Below are 16,537 nucleotides of genomic sequence, written 5' to 3' on the forward strand. Positions count from 1 at the left end.
AAGATCATAAATAAAGCAGTAACCTTTGCATTCTTTGTAAAACTGTAAACATCATAATGCAAAAAGGGTCTAGCAGCAGGAACTTTTTCATATGAATACTGCTTTCACATACCCAACTTACAAGTACATAAACGACAAAATTACACTATAATCTAAGGCTTTTTCTTCTACTTTTCCATTTTAAATTCTTCTTTTAACTGAGTCCAAATTAGCAAATGAAAAGTTTTACAACTAATGCCTAAGAAGTTTCATGATTACTCTGTTCTAAATTCCATCAATAGCTCTAGATCCAACACTTATAAGCCTTTTCAACCAGAGGTAAACTGAGTTTCTGATGTGTTCCTACTGGCTGCAGGTAATAAAATACAGAATAAGAAAAAAGAATACAGAAGTAATCTGTAAGCAAGGAAGCACGAAACATGACCAAAAACCTGAATCCCACATGATCTATTTTCACCTAGTTGAAACCAAGCTGTACATTCATATCTTCTCTGTTACTGTATGAACGGCTTCTTAGCAAGTATGAAGAAGAAAGAAAATCTGCTGGTATACTTCCAATACAATGTTAGTTTTTTTCTACTGAAAAAATACTTTGGAGTTATGCAACCTTGGCACTGCTGGATTATTCTGTTTTACAAAGTAAAATTACATTATTACTTTATACTGCTGATAAATTGAGGTCAGAACAAAAATCTTATGCCATAATATTTTCTAGGTTTAAAAGCTACAAAAAAGCAATATCATGGCTGATGGCAACAACTACCACAGTTTGGAAACCTTGTAAATAGATTAAGAAACAGTACCCACCAAATTAAACCAAAATAACTTGAAACCAATGCAAAAAAGAGATCTTGCATCAAAACACTATGGCAGCAATTCGCTGATTACCTGATCCTCAGAGAATAAGATTCCTTTCTGGGCATTTATTTTTTTAAACAGATCTCCTCCTTCACAGTAATCCATCACTATGTAGAGACAACCATTTTCTGCAAAATAAAACTAAATATTTCAAAAAAATAGGAAAAGAAAAAGAAATTACCTATCTTTAATGCAACTTTCACTACAAAGGTTTGTCTTTGTTTTTTTTCCTGCAACTCTTATAATAAAAAAATACACATTTTCGTATTTATGATACATTATGATTTGCTACAAAATTAAAGATGTCACCTAAGAATATAGTAAGACAATTCTCAAACCTGTTTGCTGATGCAAACATCCTAAAGAAACTCTACCCTAAAAATAGAGAACTTGAAATTTGCCTCTATCTTCCTAATCCTTTCTTGCAGACTTACCTGGACAAGGTATTACTTATACAAAGTGGCAATCACCAGCTCTCATCCCAGACTTAAATGCAATTTCAGAGATTGAAGACTGGCAATAAAACTTTCAGCCTGCAATGATGGCTGGAAATAATCAAAGTCTCATTCTTGCATGAAATTCGGGGAAACTTCCAGAAATCCTACGCAAGTTGTCACAACAACACTTCAACGTATGTAATACATTTGTTTTAGGGAACAAAACCGTAGCTTCTTGTCAGTCTCTCCCAGCTACTACTAAACACGCGATTAGGCAGAAACACATTGCAAGTTACCAGCATATCAATGCAAATCTTAACATTTCATGAATAGAAACTCAAATATATTACTGAAACTCAAGACCTACACTGCTCACAGATTAGATGATTAGATTAGACACGATTTTGAGAAGAATATATGCATCATGAGCTGCTCAAAAGAAAGTTCATTCTAACTTTTCAACTCCAAGAAGAGTCACGTAAGTCTCCCTTCCACAGAACACCTCTAAAATTTAGATTTGAAAATACTGAGGTGGGAATTTTCTTTTAAGCTTACAGATGTTTGTATGTTGGTTAAGATTTCTGATGGGAATTATTTTAATAGAAGATCCTAGAAGTTTGGATTTCTTGCAGACCTGGTGTTGGAATAGTTCTGTTTCATAAACCAAATTCACATGTTCCAAGTCAACACGGTTCAGCAAGAAAGAAGCAATATGAAATCCAGTGAACTACAGACTACACAATCTACCTTGTGAAAAGCAAAGACAATCAAACAAAAGATCAGTCCTAAAGAGCAGGCCTCAAATATGCAGAAAAGAGAAATACAAATTTTTAAATCAGAAGACCATGGTTTTGCTCTTTATGACACACGATTCTCACTTAATAAAGAGAAAAAAAATTAAAATCCCAAACCAAAAGGCTTTTGAAAATCATCTGGAAGGAACAAAAGGATACAAGAGTAGTGCTCTTAAGCAGCATTTCAAATAACATTCAGGGTTTGTTTTTTTTTAAAAACAGTATTATCACTCTAGGTGATAGGCTCTTGCAATCTTTATCTGTTCTGCTTATTCCCCAATACAGTCACTATGAAAACAATGTAGAATTAAATTTCTCCTTCCTTTACAGCTTATGAAGTAACCGCCACTATTTTTTCTATTTGTGGAAGCAGTGATATGATCATAATTACTGAGGACTAGAGAATGAGATAATATCACTCTTGCCAGTTTGTCAATATCCAACTTCAAACCACGTGCATGTTTCACATACACACGCATCCAAGAAGCTACGCTACACACGAGCGTTCAAGGAGATTTATACTCAAGAAAAATTAAAAAACACAATCCTTTCATTGAAGCATCAACCAAAATTGAATCACTTAAGGAAGAGACAGGAATATTTAATTGTTGCAACCTGGCAACTGCAAGAAACTATAACCAGAAAAAAAATGAAGAGAGAAAAGGATAGAAAAATGGTTACAGAGAGAAAACATTGACTTTTAAACCACACGCAGTACACAGTCACTACCAACTTAAGTTCTACTTCATTAATCTTACCTTCAAAAGATTCCCTGTACAGGACAATATTCGGATGTTTCATGTTGGCCAGTACAGCAACTTCTCTCCTTGATTCTTCTCTCTCTTTATTTGACATCTTCAAAAGGAAAATAACAATTTTTGAGAGTAGAAATATAAAAACAATAGACAGTATATCAGTTGTATAATAGTATAGTAAAATAACAGTAATTAATAACATCACTCACCTTAGAGATGTTAATTTCTTTAATAACATACTGCTGGCTATTTTCTTTATCTTTAACAAGAATTGCTTTCCCAAAGGATCCTTCTCCAATTTTTTGCACTTTAATATATTTATCCATAGTTTTCTTCTTAAGGCATCCTTACTCAAGTACTAGGCATAAAACACAGAACAGATTTAGTTACTGTAATTAGTCAGCCTTCCAGCACACCAGGTCATTACATTCATTTTATTTGTACCTTCAAGTGTCAATCCACTTGTATCTTCAGTTACGCTATATGCTTTGTAACTTTTCTTTACATTACCCTCTCTAGTCTCAACTCTATTTTCATACGGTTTGCTCAGCTGGCGAAGAAAAAGGGTTGCATTGCTAGAACTGCTTCAGTCTTTCATCTCAACAGACAGTATTAACAAAATTGTTCTTAAAATGAAGTAAACAGTCAGTGCTGTAACTTCTGACTCAGCTAGCAAGGGGAGACTGTACAGTGCTACAGTATCTAGTTAACAATCCTCCATTCACCTCTACTTGGCATAACTATGGTAGGGGTGGAAGTTAATACATGTCAATTCTTAAGAAACAGTAAGCCCAGTATTTTGGAAGCTACTCACACACAGAGAGCGCCAAAGTCTCAGGAAGATGAAGGACCCATACCGTGGAAACACACTAAAAGGCAAACGCTTGATTAGTACAGCAAAAAGAAAACCAAATTAAACCAACCAACCACAAATGCAAAGCAAGAGACCTTAAGTAACTTTTACCGCAAAACTGGAAGTGGGAAAAAACAGAACTGAGGATAATTACTGGGAAAAAAAACAAGTAAAGTGACAGGCCGTAGGACTTAGAGATTTTTTTTTTCCTCCTCTTTAAGCACAAGAAAGATATTTCAGCATGAAACTGGACATCTAAGAAAAGAAAAATCTCACTATTAACATCAGTATTATGTTATGGGTAATGGTGATGCATACTAGATTGGACAGCATTTTAATTTCAAGCGATTTTAATCAAATTCTCTTCCTACCCTGCCGTGTCTACAAAACGAGCTATGCCGTACTACTGCAGATCCAGCAGCAAGAAGCAGAGCTGGCGTTCCTACGGCACGCTGCGCTGTACAACCACTAGCTGCAAGCGGGAGACTGCAGCTCGGGGACGGGTAGCGATGCCGTAGGAAACGAGGTGGCCCGCACCTGCCTAGAGCACGGGAATTGCGAGTCTCGCCAAGGGCCGTCCGCGCTGACAGGGCGTTGGCTGGTCAAGAGCTGCACATCGAGTCCCGGCGCCACCACGGACACGCAGGAGGAGGCTGCCGCACCGGGCCGCAAACCACGCCCGGGACAACTCGACACCAAAGGAGAGACGAGCAGCCCGAGCCGCTCAGCCCCACCGCGGAGAGACGAGGGGAAAGCAGCACCGCGCAGCGAGCGCGCTTCTCCGGCCAGCAGCGAAAACCCCAGGCCGGGCCCCGACCAGCGGCCGCGTCACACCCAACCTAACCGGGCCGGGCCGCCCCACCAGAGCCGGGGCGAGAGAAGCGGCAGGAGACCTCCCTGCAGCCCCCGGGATCCTCCTTCCGCCTGCACGATTTCGGCTGGAGCGGCACCCGCCGAGCCTCACGGGCAACGCTCCCCACGCCGACAACCCCGCTCACCTCCCCACAGCCACGCAGCCAACCCGACTCCCGCCCCCGGCCCGCCCCTTCGGGCCCGATTGGCGGCCCTGCCCAGAGACTCAGCCGCCATTGGCCGATCCGTGCCGAGCCGAACGCAGCTCCGCCTGCCCGCCCTCCTGCCGTAGCGGCGCGTCACCCTGGTAACGCGCGGCGAGCGGTCGCGTCGGCGCCGCGCTGAGTGGAACGGCGGCTGCGTTCGGGAACAGAAGGGGATAGAGGCACGGGATAGCGAGCAGGCGGCCGGGCGCTAGGGGCAGGTGAGCGCCCTCGGGCCGTCTCACCGGGGTGCCGCGCTCGTTCCCCGCGCTGTTTGCGTGGCCCTCGTGCCCCAGCGCGCGTGTGGTGAGCTTTAAGGAGCGACTGAGTTCGCATCGCCGCTCTGCCCGGCTCGTCTCAGCCCATCTCCTCACGCGCACGTCTCACAGCGCCGCTCTGAGCAAGCTCCCGTACCTGCAGCGCCACTTTCAACCCTCTGCCGGAAGCGTGTGCGCCTTCCACTTCTCTACTCCAGCCCTACCGAGTCAGGCGCACGGCGGCACCGCCTCCTTAACGGCCGCTCCCCTCAGCGGCCTCAGGAAGTCGCGCCCCCTGTCGGCGGCGGGAGACGGAAGTGGCGGCCGCGACCCCGGCGCGCTTCGTCCCGTCGACCCCTAAAGGCGGCAGCGCGTGCGTGCGTGCGCTCGCGCGCGGGAGGGAGGAAGCCCCGCCCCCAGGCTGCGGGGGCGGGGCTCCGGGCAGCGGAGCGAGCGTTGGGTCGGGGGCCGGCGCGCTGTGAGTGGCCTTTCCGCCACCCCGCCCCGTCGCCGCGGGAGGATGCGCCAGCGCCTCCCCGAGGAGCAGCAGGTAGGGCCAGGATGGGTTCGGCCCGCGCAGCTCGGTGCGGGGCCGCGGCGCGGGGTGGCGCCTTCCGGCAGCGCGACGTGACGCGAGGGACCGCCGGGTGCTCCCTGGCGGCGAGGCCGAGATGGCGGCTCTGGCCGGGTGAGGGCTGAGGGAACGGCTTTGCCCAGCGCTGCGTGCTGGTGCCGCGAGGAGCGGGACGCCGACGCGGGGCCCCTCGCTTACTTCTGGAGCGGGAAGGGAGGGGTGCCCCGCTTGCTTACGCGCCGTGACGCCTCCTGTCACCCGGCTCGGGCTTTGCTGTGTGTCAGCATGGTGTTTACGTAGGGCTGTCCGACTGGAAACGTCCGGTGTCTTCTCCCGCCGTGACCGGGGTTAGGAGCGGTGTGCCCGGGCTGCGCTCTGCGCTCTGGCGCAGGGCCGGCCGGGGAGGGCCCAGGCACAGTCTGGGGGGCTGCAGGGGTCCTCGCGGAGCCCCCCAGTCAGATGACGAGGGAGCCGAACAGTGCGGGTAGAGCTTGGGGCTGCTGCGTGCTTCCCTGCTGGCCTCCCTGCCCGGGTGATCCAGAAACGCAGAGCTGAAGGTAAAAGAAGTGTGTGCCCGTTCTCACGTAATGTGCACAGCTGCAAAAGTCCTTGGACGGACTCGTGCTGATGGTGGGATATGTTCCGTGTTGAATAATAAATTTGCTGTGTCACACTTTAAAGCGCTAAACTAGGTAAATCAAGGCCAGAACAGCGAGATAAAAACATCTCTGGTGTTCAGCTGTGTTAGAGTAAGGACTTAGAAATACCATAGGGAAAATATACCAAAATGTCATGGGTTTGGAATTTCTTTTGGTACCCTGTTAGTACTGTGGGACTTCTGAAGTTTATGATGCAGACTTTGTGAAAGAAATCAAGTTAATGCCTATTTAGGTACCACATGTAATGATGCTTCTGCATTCACTTCTCTCTTCTTGGTGGACCCGTGATGGATTTTATGTTCTGTATCCCTTGGCAACAGAAATGCTTCTTTGCAAGAACAGTTACTTGAATGGCAAGACGTGTTGGCATGACAGGTTTGGGAGTAGATAGTTATTAGTGCTGTTTGTCTATTTTAAGAAACTTCAGTATACTGTAATGTAAAGTGTAAAACATTCATCTGTGCATTATTGGAGACTTACCTGTGAAGTAAAAATAAGCCCATGGAGAACTGCCAACTGGCACTATCATTTATTTTTGAGATAAAAGTCTTAGACTGGTGAACGGCTTTAAATTTGATGTTTTCTTGGTTAGCAGACATACCTAAACTTGCAGCTCAGTGTTCTGGGCTGTCAGGGGGGTAATTCTGCTTCGAGAAAACTGCAGCTAGCCTGGATCTCACAGCTTTGAACAAAATGACGCTCAATCTGTCTGCAACACTTTGGAAAATACAATGTATATTGTGGCAAGTTAAGTGGAGGTTGGGTTTTGTTTCCTTCTATTTTCTGTTGGTATGTCAGTCCTTTGAATTCTTTGCTAAACAGCAGTAGATGTTGAGTGTAATGTGCATTGTAATATTTCTAGGAACATGTTTTCACTGTTCTGTGGATGCCAGATCATTACAGTATCCTTTTTATGAGTGGTTTACACTACTGCTATTCTTATTCTTTCTGTGTTGTATTCTTTCAAGTTAAAAGTAATACTGCAGTAGTTCTCTCTTTTGTTTTTCTTTCTCTCTCTATATATATATACATTTCTTATTGACTTATTATAAGAACAAGCCTATCCAAATCCTTAACCACGGAAGGCTTTTGCAGCTCTTGGTCTCTGCTATTCGTGAACGTATTGTTCTTAACCCTGTTATTTTATGAGTTGGCCTGCATTTTTCTCTCACAGCTATGTTTGTACTTCTTGTGCTCTTTTTCCACTTACTGCTTGTCACAGACTGGTATTTCAGCCACCTGTAAGTGAGAATCTGCTCCTGGCTGTTCTAGGAACAGCTGGGTCTAGCTGCGCAGTATATGTTGTCTAAATCTCTGAATAAACACTTCTGGTGTGATGTGTTGTTTTTCTCACTTTGCTTCAGGGATTTGTGTGTTTGATACTGTCTCCCACGCCATCCTGATAACAAAGCTGAATAAGTGTGGGATAGATGAGTGGACGGTGAGATGGGTTGACAACTGCCTGACTGCTGAGCTCAGAGCATGGTGATTGGTGGTGCAGAGTATGGTTGGAGACCTGTATTTAGTGGTGTTCCCCAGGGGTCGGTGTTGGGTCTGATCTTGCTCAATAACTTCATCGATGACCTTGATGAGGGGATAGTGTCCACCCTCAGCAAGTATGTCAGTGATACAGAGCTGGGAGGAGTGGCTGACGTGCCAGAAGGCTGTGCTGCCATTCAGCAGCACCTGGACAGGCTGGAGAGCTGGGCAGTGAGAAACCAGATGAGGTTTAACAAAAGCAAGTGTACAGTCTTGCACCGGGGAAGGAATAATCGCGTGCATCAGTACAGGCTGGGGCATGACCTGCTGGAGTGGAGCTCTGCAGAGAAGGATGTGGGGGTCCTGGTGGGCAACAGGTTGGCCATGAGCCAGCAGTGTGTCCTGGTTACCAAGAAGGCCAGTGGGATCCTGGCGTGCATTAAAAGGAGAGTGGCCAGCAGGTCAAGGGAGGTGATCCTCCCCCTCTGCTCTGCCCCAGTCTGGCCTCCCCTAGAATACTGCGTCCAGTTCTGGGCTCCCCAGTACAAAAAAGACAGGGATCTCCTGGAAAGAGTCCAGCGGAGGGCCACAAAGATGATAAAGGGCCTGGAGCATCTCCCATAGGAGGAAAGGCTGAGTGACCTGGGTCTGTTCAGCCTTGAGAAAAGAAGACTGAGAGGGGATCTTATTAATGTTTAAAATATCTTAAGTGTGGGAGTCAAGGGGACATGGCCAACCTCTTTTCAGTGGTCTGTAGAGACAGGACAAGGGGAAATGGCCATAAACTGGAACACAGGAAGTTCTGCACCAATATGTGAAGGAAATTACTCATGGTGAGGGTGATGGAGCACTGGAACAGGCTGCCCAGGGAGGTTGTGGAGCCTCTTTCTCTGGAGATTCAAGTCCTGGCCAGTCGCTTACCTGTGCAGCCTGCTGTAGGGAGCCTGCTTTGGCAGCGAGGTTGGACTCGATGATCTCTAGAGGTCCCTTCCAACCCCTACAATTCTGAGATTCTGTGTATGCGTGCATCTTACTTTGATATTTGGATAGCAGAGTTGCACTGCTTGAATGTAAGCACAAAAGCTGGGACTGCTGTTCCAAGTTGGTAAATGTTGCCAAAGGGCATTCTAGGAATGCTCACTTTTTTTTCCTCTCACCTTATTTATGTGAGTTCATATGCATGTGGATAGGTGCTGCTGTGCAGATGGAGTTTTCAGGGTGGAGTCTTAGAATTGTTTGGCGGTAGAAATATTTGAAACCTGGTCATAATTAAAAGCAAATAAGAGAATGTAAGTTCTACTGTTGAAGAGATTTGTGCCAGTTCAAGTTGTTTGAAGACTGTTGTAGCTCTCAGACTCTGGGCTGCATGTTCCTCAACTTCTTGCTTAGTCACCTCATTGGCAGCAGCTGTAGCAACCTGCGTTGGGTCAGCAGTGACAGTGATCATGCGCACAAGTCTGCTCGTACACCTTCCTTGCTCATTTTCCCCAGATTCACACCTCAGCTTTACGCCTATGTGCTCTGGAGGCACGTTCTTGTAGCTGAGCTCCCTGCATCAATCTTTCCTTTATAACCTGAAAGTGCAGGTTCTGTGTTGACCAACTCCTAAAGCTGCTCATGTACCAGGCCAGGTCTTTACCTGTGCTTGTGAATATGAGGTGTGCGCAGTGTTTTGTGCTTGTTTGTATTCCAGGCTTTAGTAACTTCTGCTCGGGATGCTCAGTATTAGAAAGTTGATCATTACAAACTTTCATAGCTGTTTAACTTGAAACTTGTTTCTGAACATTGGAAGCCTTTATAAAATAATCTGTGAGAATGATTAGAAAAAAAAATAATAATGCATTTAAATAGATTTTAATAGAGAGATGTATCCAGGTTGTAAAAATAATGCTGTTTGATGGAATGTATTCTGCTTTAAAAAGGAAGAAACTCAGAAATTGGCATAAAACTTTGAGATAATATTTATATTTAATGACTCAATAGTAGCTGTTGCTGTCAGAGAGAACAGAGTTGGCAGTGTTTCCTGGGCTTCATGCATAGTAGAAAGGATTCTGAACGAAGCCATTAGGGTAGTTGTAAATGTTTTCAGCTGTAGCATCCACATTTGTTTATATCATGTAGCAAGTAATCTTGAATACACGCTTAGGGAAATGAATCAAAATAAGAGAATGTGTAACTTCATAGCAGTTATAGTTAATGACTTCTGGAGTCTCATCAGCTATTTCATCTTGAACTTTCTAGGTGTTCAGCTTTTTAATTTGTTGTGCATTTTGCTTAGGCATTCTAGTTATGGAATTAGACTCTGTGCTCTACCGCGATTACTTGTTTTCTTCATTTTTCGGTATGTGTTTCATAATTTTCTCTAGAAGTTAACGAGAGTACTCAAATATGCATTTTGAGTGTTCGTGCCACAATACAGTCTAATGAAGAAACATTTCCAAATTCAAATAGAAAAAATATAATTTCACTTCAGTAATACATTTAAATTACAGCTCCTGAGGTGACTCAGTATTTTGTCATCCTGCCAACTAAAATTGAAATATTCCTTTTCCTGAACGATAGTTTTGTTTGAGCTCCTTCCACTCCTGTCTCCAATTAGAGTTCCCTGCCAAATTTGTTGGCTTTTTCTGATTTATCTGTAGTTCTTGATCTACTGCAGCATTTCCCGTGAGGTTTCCATTATTAATTTGTCTCCTGTGTACATGCTGGAAATAAATGTAGTTCCCCATGTACTTCCAAACACTCTGTACCGGTTCATAGAAGAGTAGCATCACCGGGGTTGGAAAAGACCTCTAAGATCATCCAGTCCAACTGTCCACCTATCACCAGTATTTCCCCACTAAACCGTGCCCCTTAGCACAACATCTAAACTTTTCTTGTATTGGACATCATTTTAAGTATTGCTGAATCTTTCTTTTCCTTGTAATTTTCAAAATTAAAAATCTCTCAAGGAACCACTTTTTTTTTTTCCTCCTAAAATAATTGACATTGATCCTTGCTTTCAACTTGATTCTACTATTTAACAGTAATAACTTCCCTTTAGACTCTCCTGCTGGAAACTTGTCATCCATGTGTAGACCCTGACAAAGTAGGCATAATTTTAGAAGCTGTACTTGACAGTTTAGCTTTACACCTGGAGAGAAAATATATTCAATGAGAGGAACTTAGTGTGTGTTCGGGACTGTTAATGCGCTTGATGTAGTGCATGCTTCACTTGTGGTGGAGTCAGTGCCTCTGGGGCTTTGCTGCTTCTTTTTTTTCCATTTTTTTTTAGTTTAGATGGATATGTCTCTTGTGGTTAGCCTACATATTTTTATTTCAAAAAGAAGGAAACAAGCAACTGATAATCTCTGATATAAATATATCAGAGATTAATATCTCAAGTCTCTTATCAGATCTATTTAATTTTTTATCCTTTGAAAAAGACCAGAATGGTAATCAGTAATGGGCAGTAATGCTGTGTTGACAGAAATCAGGTGGCTTCTGTCTAGTTAGAGCCATGAAGGGCAGCCATCAGCTAGGTCCTGCTGTTGGTTGCGCATCTCTTCAGTCCTTCTTTACCTCACTTTTTCTGATTCCGGTCTGATAATCCTCATTTGTAATGTTGCCTCGCAAGACTGAATACTGGCCGTGTGATTCTCTTTCCGTTGGGGTCAGCACTCTGATTATTTTGTGTCTTGGTTCCAAGGGCCTCTTTTCTGTGATGGCCTCTTACTTGCTTTCCATTTTCTTTTACTTCCTTGACTACTTTCAGATCATTCAGATCACTCAGATATAAATGCATTGAACTGGAGCAAAATTATCTGGAAGGCAGCCAGCTCAGATGAGACTCTGAACTTGTGAGTCTGAGCACATAGCTGAGGGCTGTCTGGTCATTTCTCCGGAAAGGTAAAAGGAGTATAAATGACAGAACTGAGGTAGTCCTGGTGTTGCATGAAAGCTCTGCTGGATTTTTTTTCTGTGCCTCTCAGATAATTGCAACACAAGTTCATGCTCAAAAGGAACAAAATCCTATAAAAATGATAAGGAGAAGATTGCATGCTGTTGCTGTCCTTTTTCATCAAACAGATGTGGTGGCTGAAGACTAAACAGATAAAATGTTGTGTTGTCTACAATCGCACCTGCAGTCTTAGTTCCTGTCTTGGAAAAAGGGAGTGAGTTTTGCCTTTCAATTCCCTTAACAAATTTCAGTTTTACTCATCTGAATGTGATTGCAAGAACACAAGAGGAGTCCCTCTTTTCTTTCCTGGTCAGAGTATCTGTAACTATAGGTACCAAACCGTTAGTTTAAAAAATAATGCCAAATCTTAGATGTATTTTGGGCTTGCATCTCGAGTGGCTACCAAGGACAGTTTTTTTTTATCATGACTCAGCTGAGGATCAGCACTTTCCTGTGAAGCTTAAGCTTTTGAGTTACATCTGCTTTTATATTTAGTTTAGATTTGTACTAAGGGATTATATTCTATTTATTTTTTAAACAAAACCCAAACACTAGAAGACTTTACCACTTATTTCACTGCTTATTACTGTGCTTATGCAGGAGATCACTCTTTGATTCTGATAGTGGAGATTTTTCTAACGTATCAGTAAATGAGGTGAGGTTTAAATCTGAGTTTTCAACTAGTTCAGCCATTTTGGTTTGAAAGCAACCAAAGAGTATTCACATCAGCGATTTGGTGAACGTGAAAGAAGCAGTCCCTTCCAGCAGGCTGGCTCAAATGTTTGTGCCGGGTGGTAAAACTCTTCAGCTACTGTGGGTAGCCATAGCCTTAGGGGTTAAGACGCTTTAGAGAGGAGATGAGATAGTTTTGAATACTTTAAGTCAATACCCTTAATGTTTTTAATCATGTGACTGGGAGCATGTGTGCTGTATTCATCTGCTATGTAAGCTGGCAGTTCTCTGTTGTTTTTTTTTTAAGCTGGGAAGATAGGAAGTGCTGTAGAATGAGTCTTTGGTATTGATTCTGCTTTAGTGAAGGTCAGGAGCAGAGGTGATACTCTGTATTGGTATGTATCATAAAAATATAGTTTTGTCTGTGTGTTTCTTTGCTTGTCCTTGCTTGCTTTCTCGTGTGCAGAACACTTGAGACTGTGTCTCTTTATGCCATCGAGATTCATTTGATTCTGGAAGTAGCAGTGAATGGAACCACAATGAGCTTTTTATATATGTATATTTTTGGAAATCTCTTCTTTTCCAAGAGTACCTACTGCATAAATTGAATTAGTTTTTAACATCTATATATTTTTTTTACATAAGTAACTTCATTCAACTGGCTTTATGATTTATTTTCTTAAATATGACCTATAATTTGACCAGGATCCTTTCTCACTACATGGCTGCAACAGGACCTGTCCCGTTCCTGAGATTTGTTAAATTCTTAATAATTTGGTTTGTTGGATATCCTTAAGAATTTTTGTGTTCTTTGCTGACTTGAGGAAGTTGAGGAATGCTTCTACTTCTCTAATTTCTCCCTTGCGCGTTTGAAGTGTGTAATTCTTACACTTTTTTTTTTTAAATGAAGGAATATTCTGCTAATTACAGGAAAAATACAGTGAGAAATTTCTCACAATTCTTTCACCCCTTTTTCAAAACTGAAGTTTGGAAGTTAAACCACGTTCTTGTTAACTCTAGTCATGTGAGAAAATGAGCAAACGGGTTCAATACGCTTGGTCTGCAATGGAAATGGGAATACAGGTTTGCACTTTTTGGACAGTTGTTTTGACATACATAGATGCATGATAAAATTTGAATATAAGCATGGGTTTTAGTCATATTATTCTTTTTTTGTCCTTAATATATATGAGATGTGTATTTGTGTATATATTTGTATATATGTTATATTTGGAATTCCTGGTTAGTTCTTATCAAAGGTCACATTTCAGGGTTCTTACCAGGTAAACCCTTTAAAATTCTGTATTTTTTTCTTCTAAAACTCGCAGCAAACGACTACTCCTCTGTTGCTGCTATTGCATTTCCTCAGCTATAGGACACGTTCTTCTGCGTGAAGATCACGTTCAAAATTTTTATTTCATCTGCTTTTGTTTTATGTCTGCACAACCTTTCTCAGTAGATACTGTCCTCATGTAGGTTTTGCAGGAAGCTTTGGTGAGTTAAGGGACAGATGAGTGACTGCTGGTTAGCTCTCAGCTATTAGTACTGATAGGAAAAACTGAATATTACAGCGATTTGGGGGTTTCTCAGGATTCTTCTGAGTTTGGGAAAGAGCTGTTCTGTTAATGTTGTGCCATTGTGCTCTCTGGCCTTTTATTGATTTTTTTTTTTCCTTTTTTCTTTCAACTACTTAAAGCATATTTGGAATCTGGAAGAGCACTTCTAAGTTCTCACCCACTCCCTTCTAAACCTCCCAAAAGACTAAAAAACTTCAGATGCCCTTTGTTTGCAGCCCTTTAAATTACAGAAAAGTGTGGTTTTATGTTTATTTTTTGGGGCAGCAGCACGTAGCAAAGGTTTACAGATTGCACACTTTGCCTGACAACAAATGTCCTGCAAATCAGACTTCTTACTGTCTTCTCCAGAGATGCTTCGTGACACTGGAAGTGGCTCCCTCAGCTGACTCTCTTCTCTGCTTGACCTTTCATCTGCAGGGCCTGAGAGAGGAGCAGGATGTCTGGTGTTTGAGGGAAGGAAAATGCCCGAGGCACTGGGCTGTGCAGAAAGCTGCAATAGCCCTATCTGATTTGACTCCTATAGATGTAGCTGTTTCTGTGCTATTCCTCTTTACCAGTGTAGTTCCTGCTTGTGCTGTGTTTGATTAATCTTGCACAACTTGCTATGCCTGTACGCTCACTGCTTTTTTACCCTCTCCCTAGTTGAAGCAAGTGTGATATGCAGCTTTAATTAGCTTTTGTTTTTTTGTTCAGTGTCAGAGGCTTTTCTGTTAACCTGCTCTGTAGAAGAGTTGTGATGGACATCCTGGAAATACGATAGCAATGACTGTGCGACCACTTAGTTGCACCTTTTCCCCGTTACACTCTTTTCATAGAATCCTTGAGTATGTGAGCGGCATCAAATACTTTCTGTGTCCCTGATTATTGCCTACCTCTTCTTTCACTATTCTTACAGTGCACTGCTTCTTTGATTTTTTTTCTTTCAAAGATAATCTGAAGGATTTTTAGTCTGCTTTCTATCTGGACTGGGCTCTTGATGAAAACGATGATGCTTCATAAAATTGGCAAATGTAGTATCTTAATATTCTCATAAGTGGTCTGGGATTTTCACAGTAATTAGGTTGAAAAAATCTTTTATTATGTAAATATTTACTGTAACTAGTAGTTGTTGGGAATCTGGTGTGGTTTTTGTTTGCTTTTTCACGGTATTGGGCTTGACTAGCATTTAGACAATACCTTTTCTTTCCTGCTTGAAATTTCTCTACGGTAACTTCCGTCTTTTCCCTACTTGCCTCTCAGTGCCAATTTGGATAGAGCAGGAAATCTGCAAGCTGAATCTGACACTATAAACCAGCAAGCTGTCTGGTCCATTCCCTCTCTTCTATTCTCCCTCTTTACAACTGCGTACATATTTGCATTGCTCTTGTGTATGAGAGCAACCTTCTGGTATCCACAGCAGATTATCTACACCAGGCTGAGTCAGGCATGATACCGGCTTTCTTCAGGCAGTTGTACCCATAGAAAGACCATTTTCCTGGCTCGTCCTTTCCTTTGTTATTGCTGTTCTCAGCAGTCTGTTCCACATCCTTCTGTGTCCTTTGCTCCGGTGAGGCAGTTCTTTAGGTTAACAGTATTTGAATGTCACACGAGCAAGCAGCTTTATATTATCTCAACTCCTACACTCTGCACGGCTCAAGGTAGTGCATCCCTAGCTATGTGTCTTAGCTTGTTAAATAAACCATTTTTTTAAAGGCACACGGGGAAACAGATTGTCTGTTGACCTCAGTTGTCTTCCCTCACACCCTCAGTTGCCGGTAGAGGTGGTGGACAAATTAGTGACTATTACGCTCTCGGGAATTAAAACTTTAGTTCTGTGTAAAGTTTATTGTAGACTGCTGACTTTCCAGTGGTCTTCCTTTCCTGCCTCCCTGCCATTGCTGCCTGATGTTCTAGGGCAGCAACCTGTAATGCTGTGTCAGATAGGAAGCAGCAGAGGTACTTGACTCTCTGGGAATGCAGAGAATTAACTTACAGTTCTTAAGAATCTTCCTTAGGGTACTCAATTTGAATGGTTTTGGTTTTAGAGCTCATGCTTGCTTCGGGGAGAGGTCTGTCAGCATCAGACACAGTACTTCAAAACAAGGACGGAAGGCCTTAGTATCGCACCATGTCATGTATCTGAGGACATGAGCGTACTGGAGGTGCTGGCATGTGGGATGACGTTTGTGTGGAGCTGCTGCAGGGATTCTCCACAGTGTGCTGGATCTGGCTCTGAGAGCCTGTTGGTTTCGTTTGTCAGTTTCTGACTGATCAAATGTTCCGTTTCACTTTAGACCAGATTGAAAGCATTTCCTCAATTACTGGATGATTTAATATCTGTAACACACTACTTTGATGTTTCTGTAGTGTTATTGAAAAGCTTTTTATTATTCTGAGTAGCAGGTTTGTGGTAAGAGGAACTGAAGCTGTGAAGTTTAGTATAAATAATTTCTTTTCTTTCCTCTGAGAGATTTACCATAGTCTTCTTCCAGTGTGGAGGAATGCAATGTACAATGCAGTAAGTGGATGTGCATCTACTCATTTCAGCTGTAGCGAATGTCTTCCATTCGTAACACTGCCCAACTGATAAGAGAGTGATGTTAACGGGACTATCTGTGAGCATAACAGCAAAATAGTTGGGCTGCTTG

General features: G+C 42.9%; 2 protein-coding genes across 15 annotated transcripts in view; one reads left to right on the forward strand and one right to left on the reverse strand.

Annotated features, from left to right (window-relative positions):
* NEK1 (NIMA related kinase 1) overlaps positions 1 to 5,305 on the reverse strand; it is a 46,734-nt gene extending 41,429 nt beyond the window's left edge. For 4 of the 9 annotated variants that reach the window (XM_021396919.1, XM_021396922.1, XM_021396921.1 and 1 more), the window contains exons 1-5: positions 5,167 to 5,305; positions 3,659 to 3,713; positions 3,054 to 3,202; positions 2,848 to 2,944; positions 889 to 986 (exon numbers count right to left, since the gene is read on the reverse strand). In XM_021396919.1, coding sequence (XP_021252594.1) covers positions 889 to 986; positions 2,848 to 2,944; positions 3,054 to 3,170 — 312 coding nt within the window. In that variant the 5' untranslated portion in view covers positions 3,171 to 3,202; positions 3,659 to 3,713; positions 5,167 to 5,305. Of the gene's footprint in view, positions 1 to 888; positions 1,000 to 2,847; positions 2,945 to 3,053; positions 3,203 to 3,658; positions 3,714 to 4,234; positions 4,523 to 4,695; positions 4,783 to 5,166 lie in introns of those variants that run through there. The other 5 variants (XM_021396917.1, XM_021396918.1, XM_021396916.1 and 2 more) reach the window with 5 other exon arrangements.
* The window catches only part of CLCN3 (chloride voltage-gated channel 3), a 59,975-nt gene continuing 48,289 nt past the window's right edge, over positions 4,852 to 16,537 (forward strand). For 4 of the 6 annotated variants that reach the window (XM_021396929.1, XM_021396926.1, XM_021396932.1 and 1 more), the window contains exon 1: positions 5,423 to 5,559. The gene's annotated coding sequence lies outside the window, so the exon portion shown is untranslated. The other 2 variants (XM_021396928.1, XM_021396927.1) reach the window with 2 other exon arrangements.

Source organism: Numida meleagris, chromosome 4 (assembly GCF_002078875.1).
Source record: "Numida meleagris isolate 19003 breed g44 Domestic line chromosome 4, NumMel1.0, whole genome shotgun sequence".
Taxonomy (NCBI): domain Eukaryota; kingdom Metazoa; phylum Chordata; class Aves; order Galliformes; family Numididae; genus Numida; species Numida meleagris.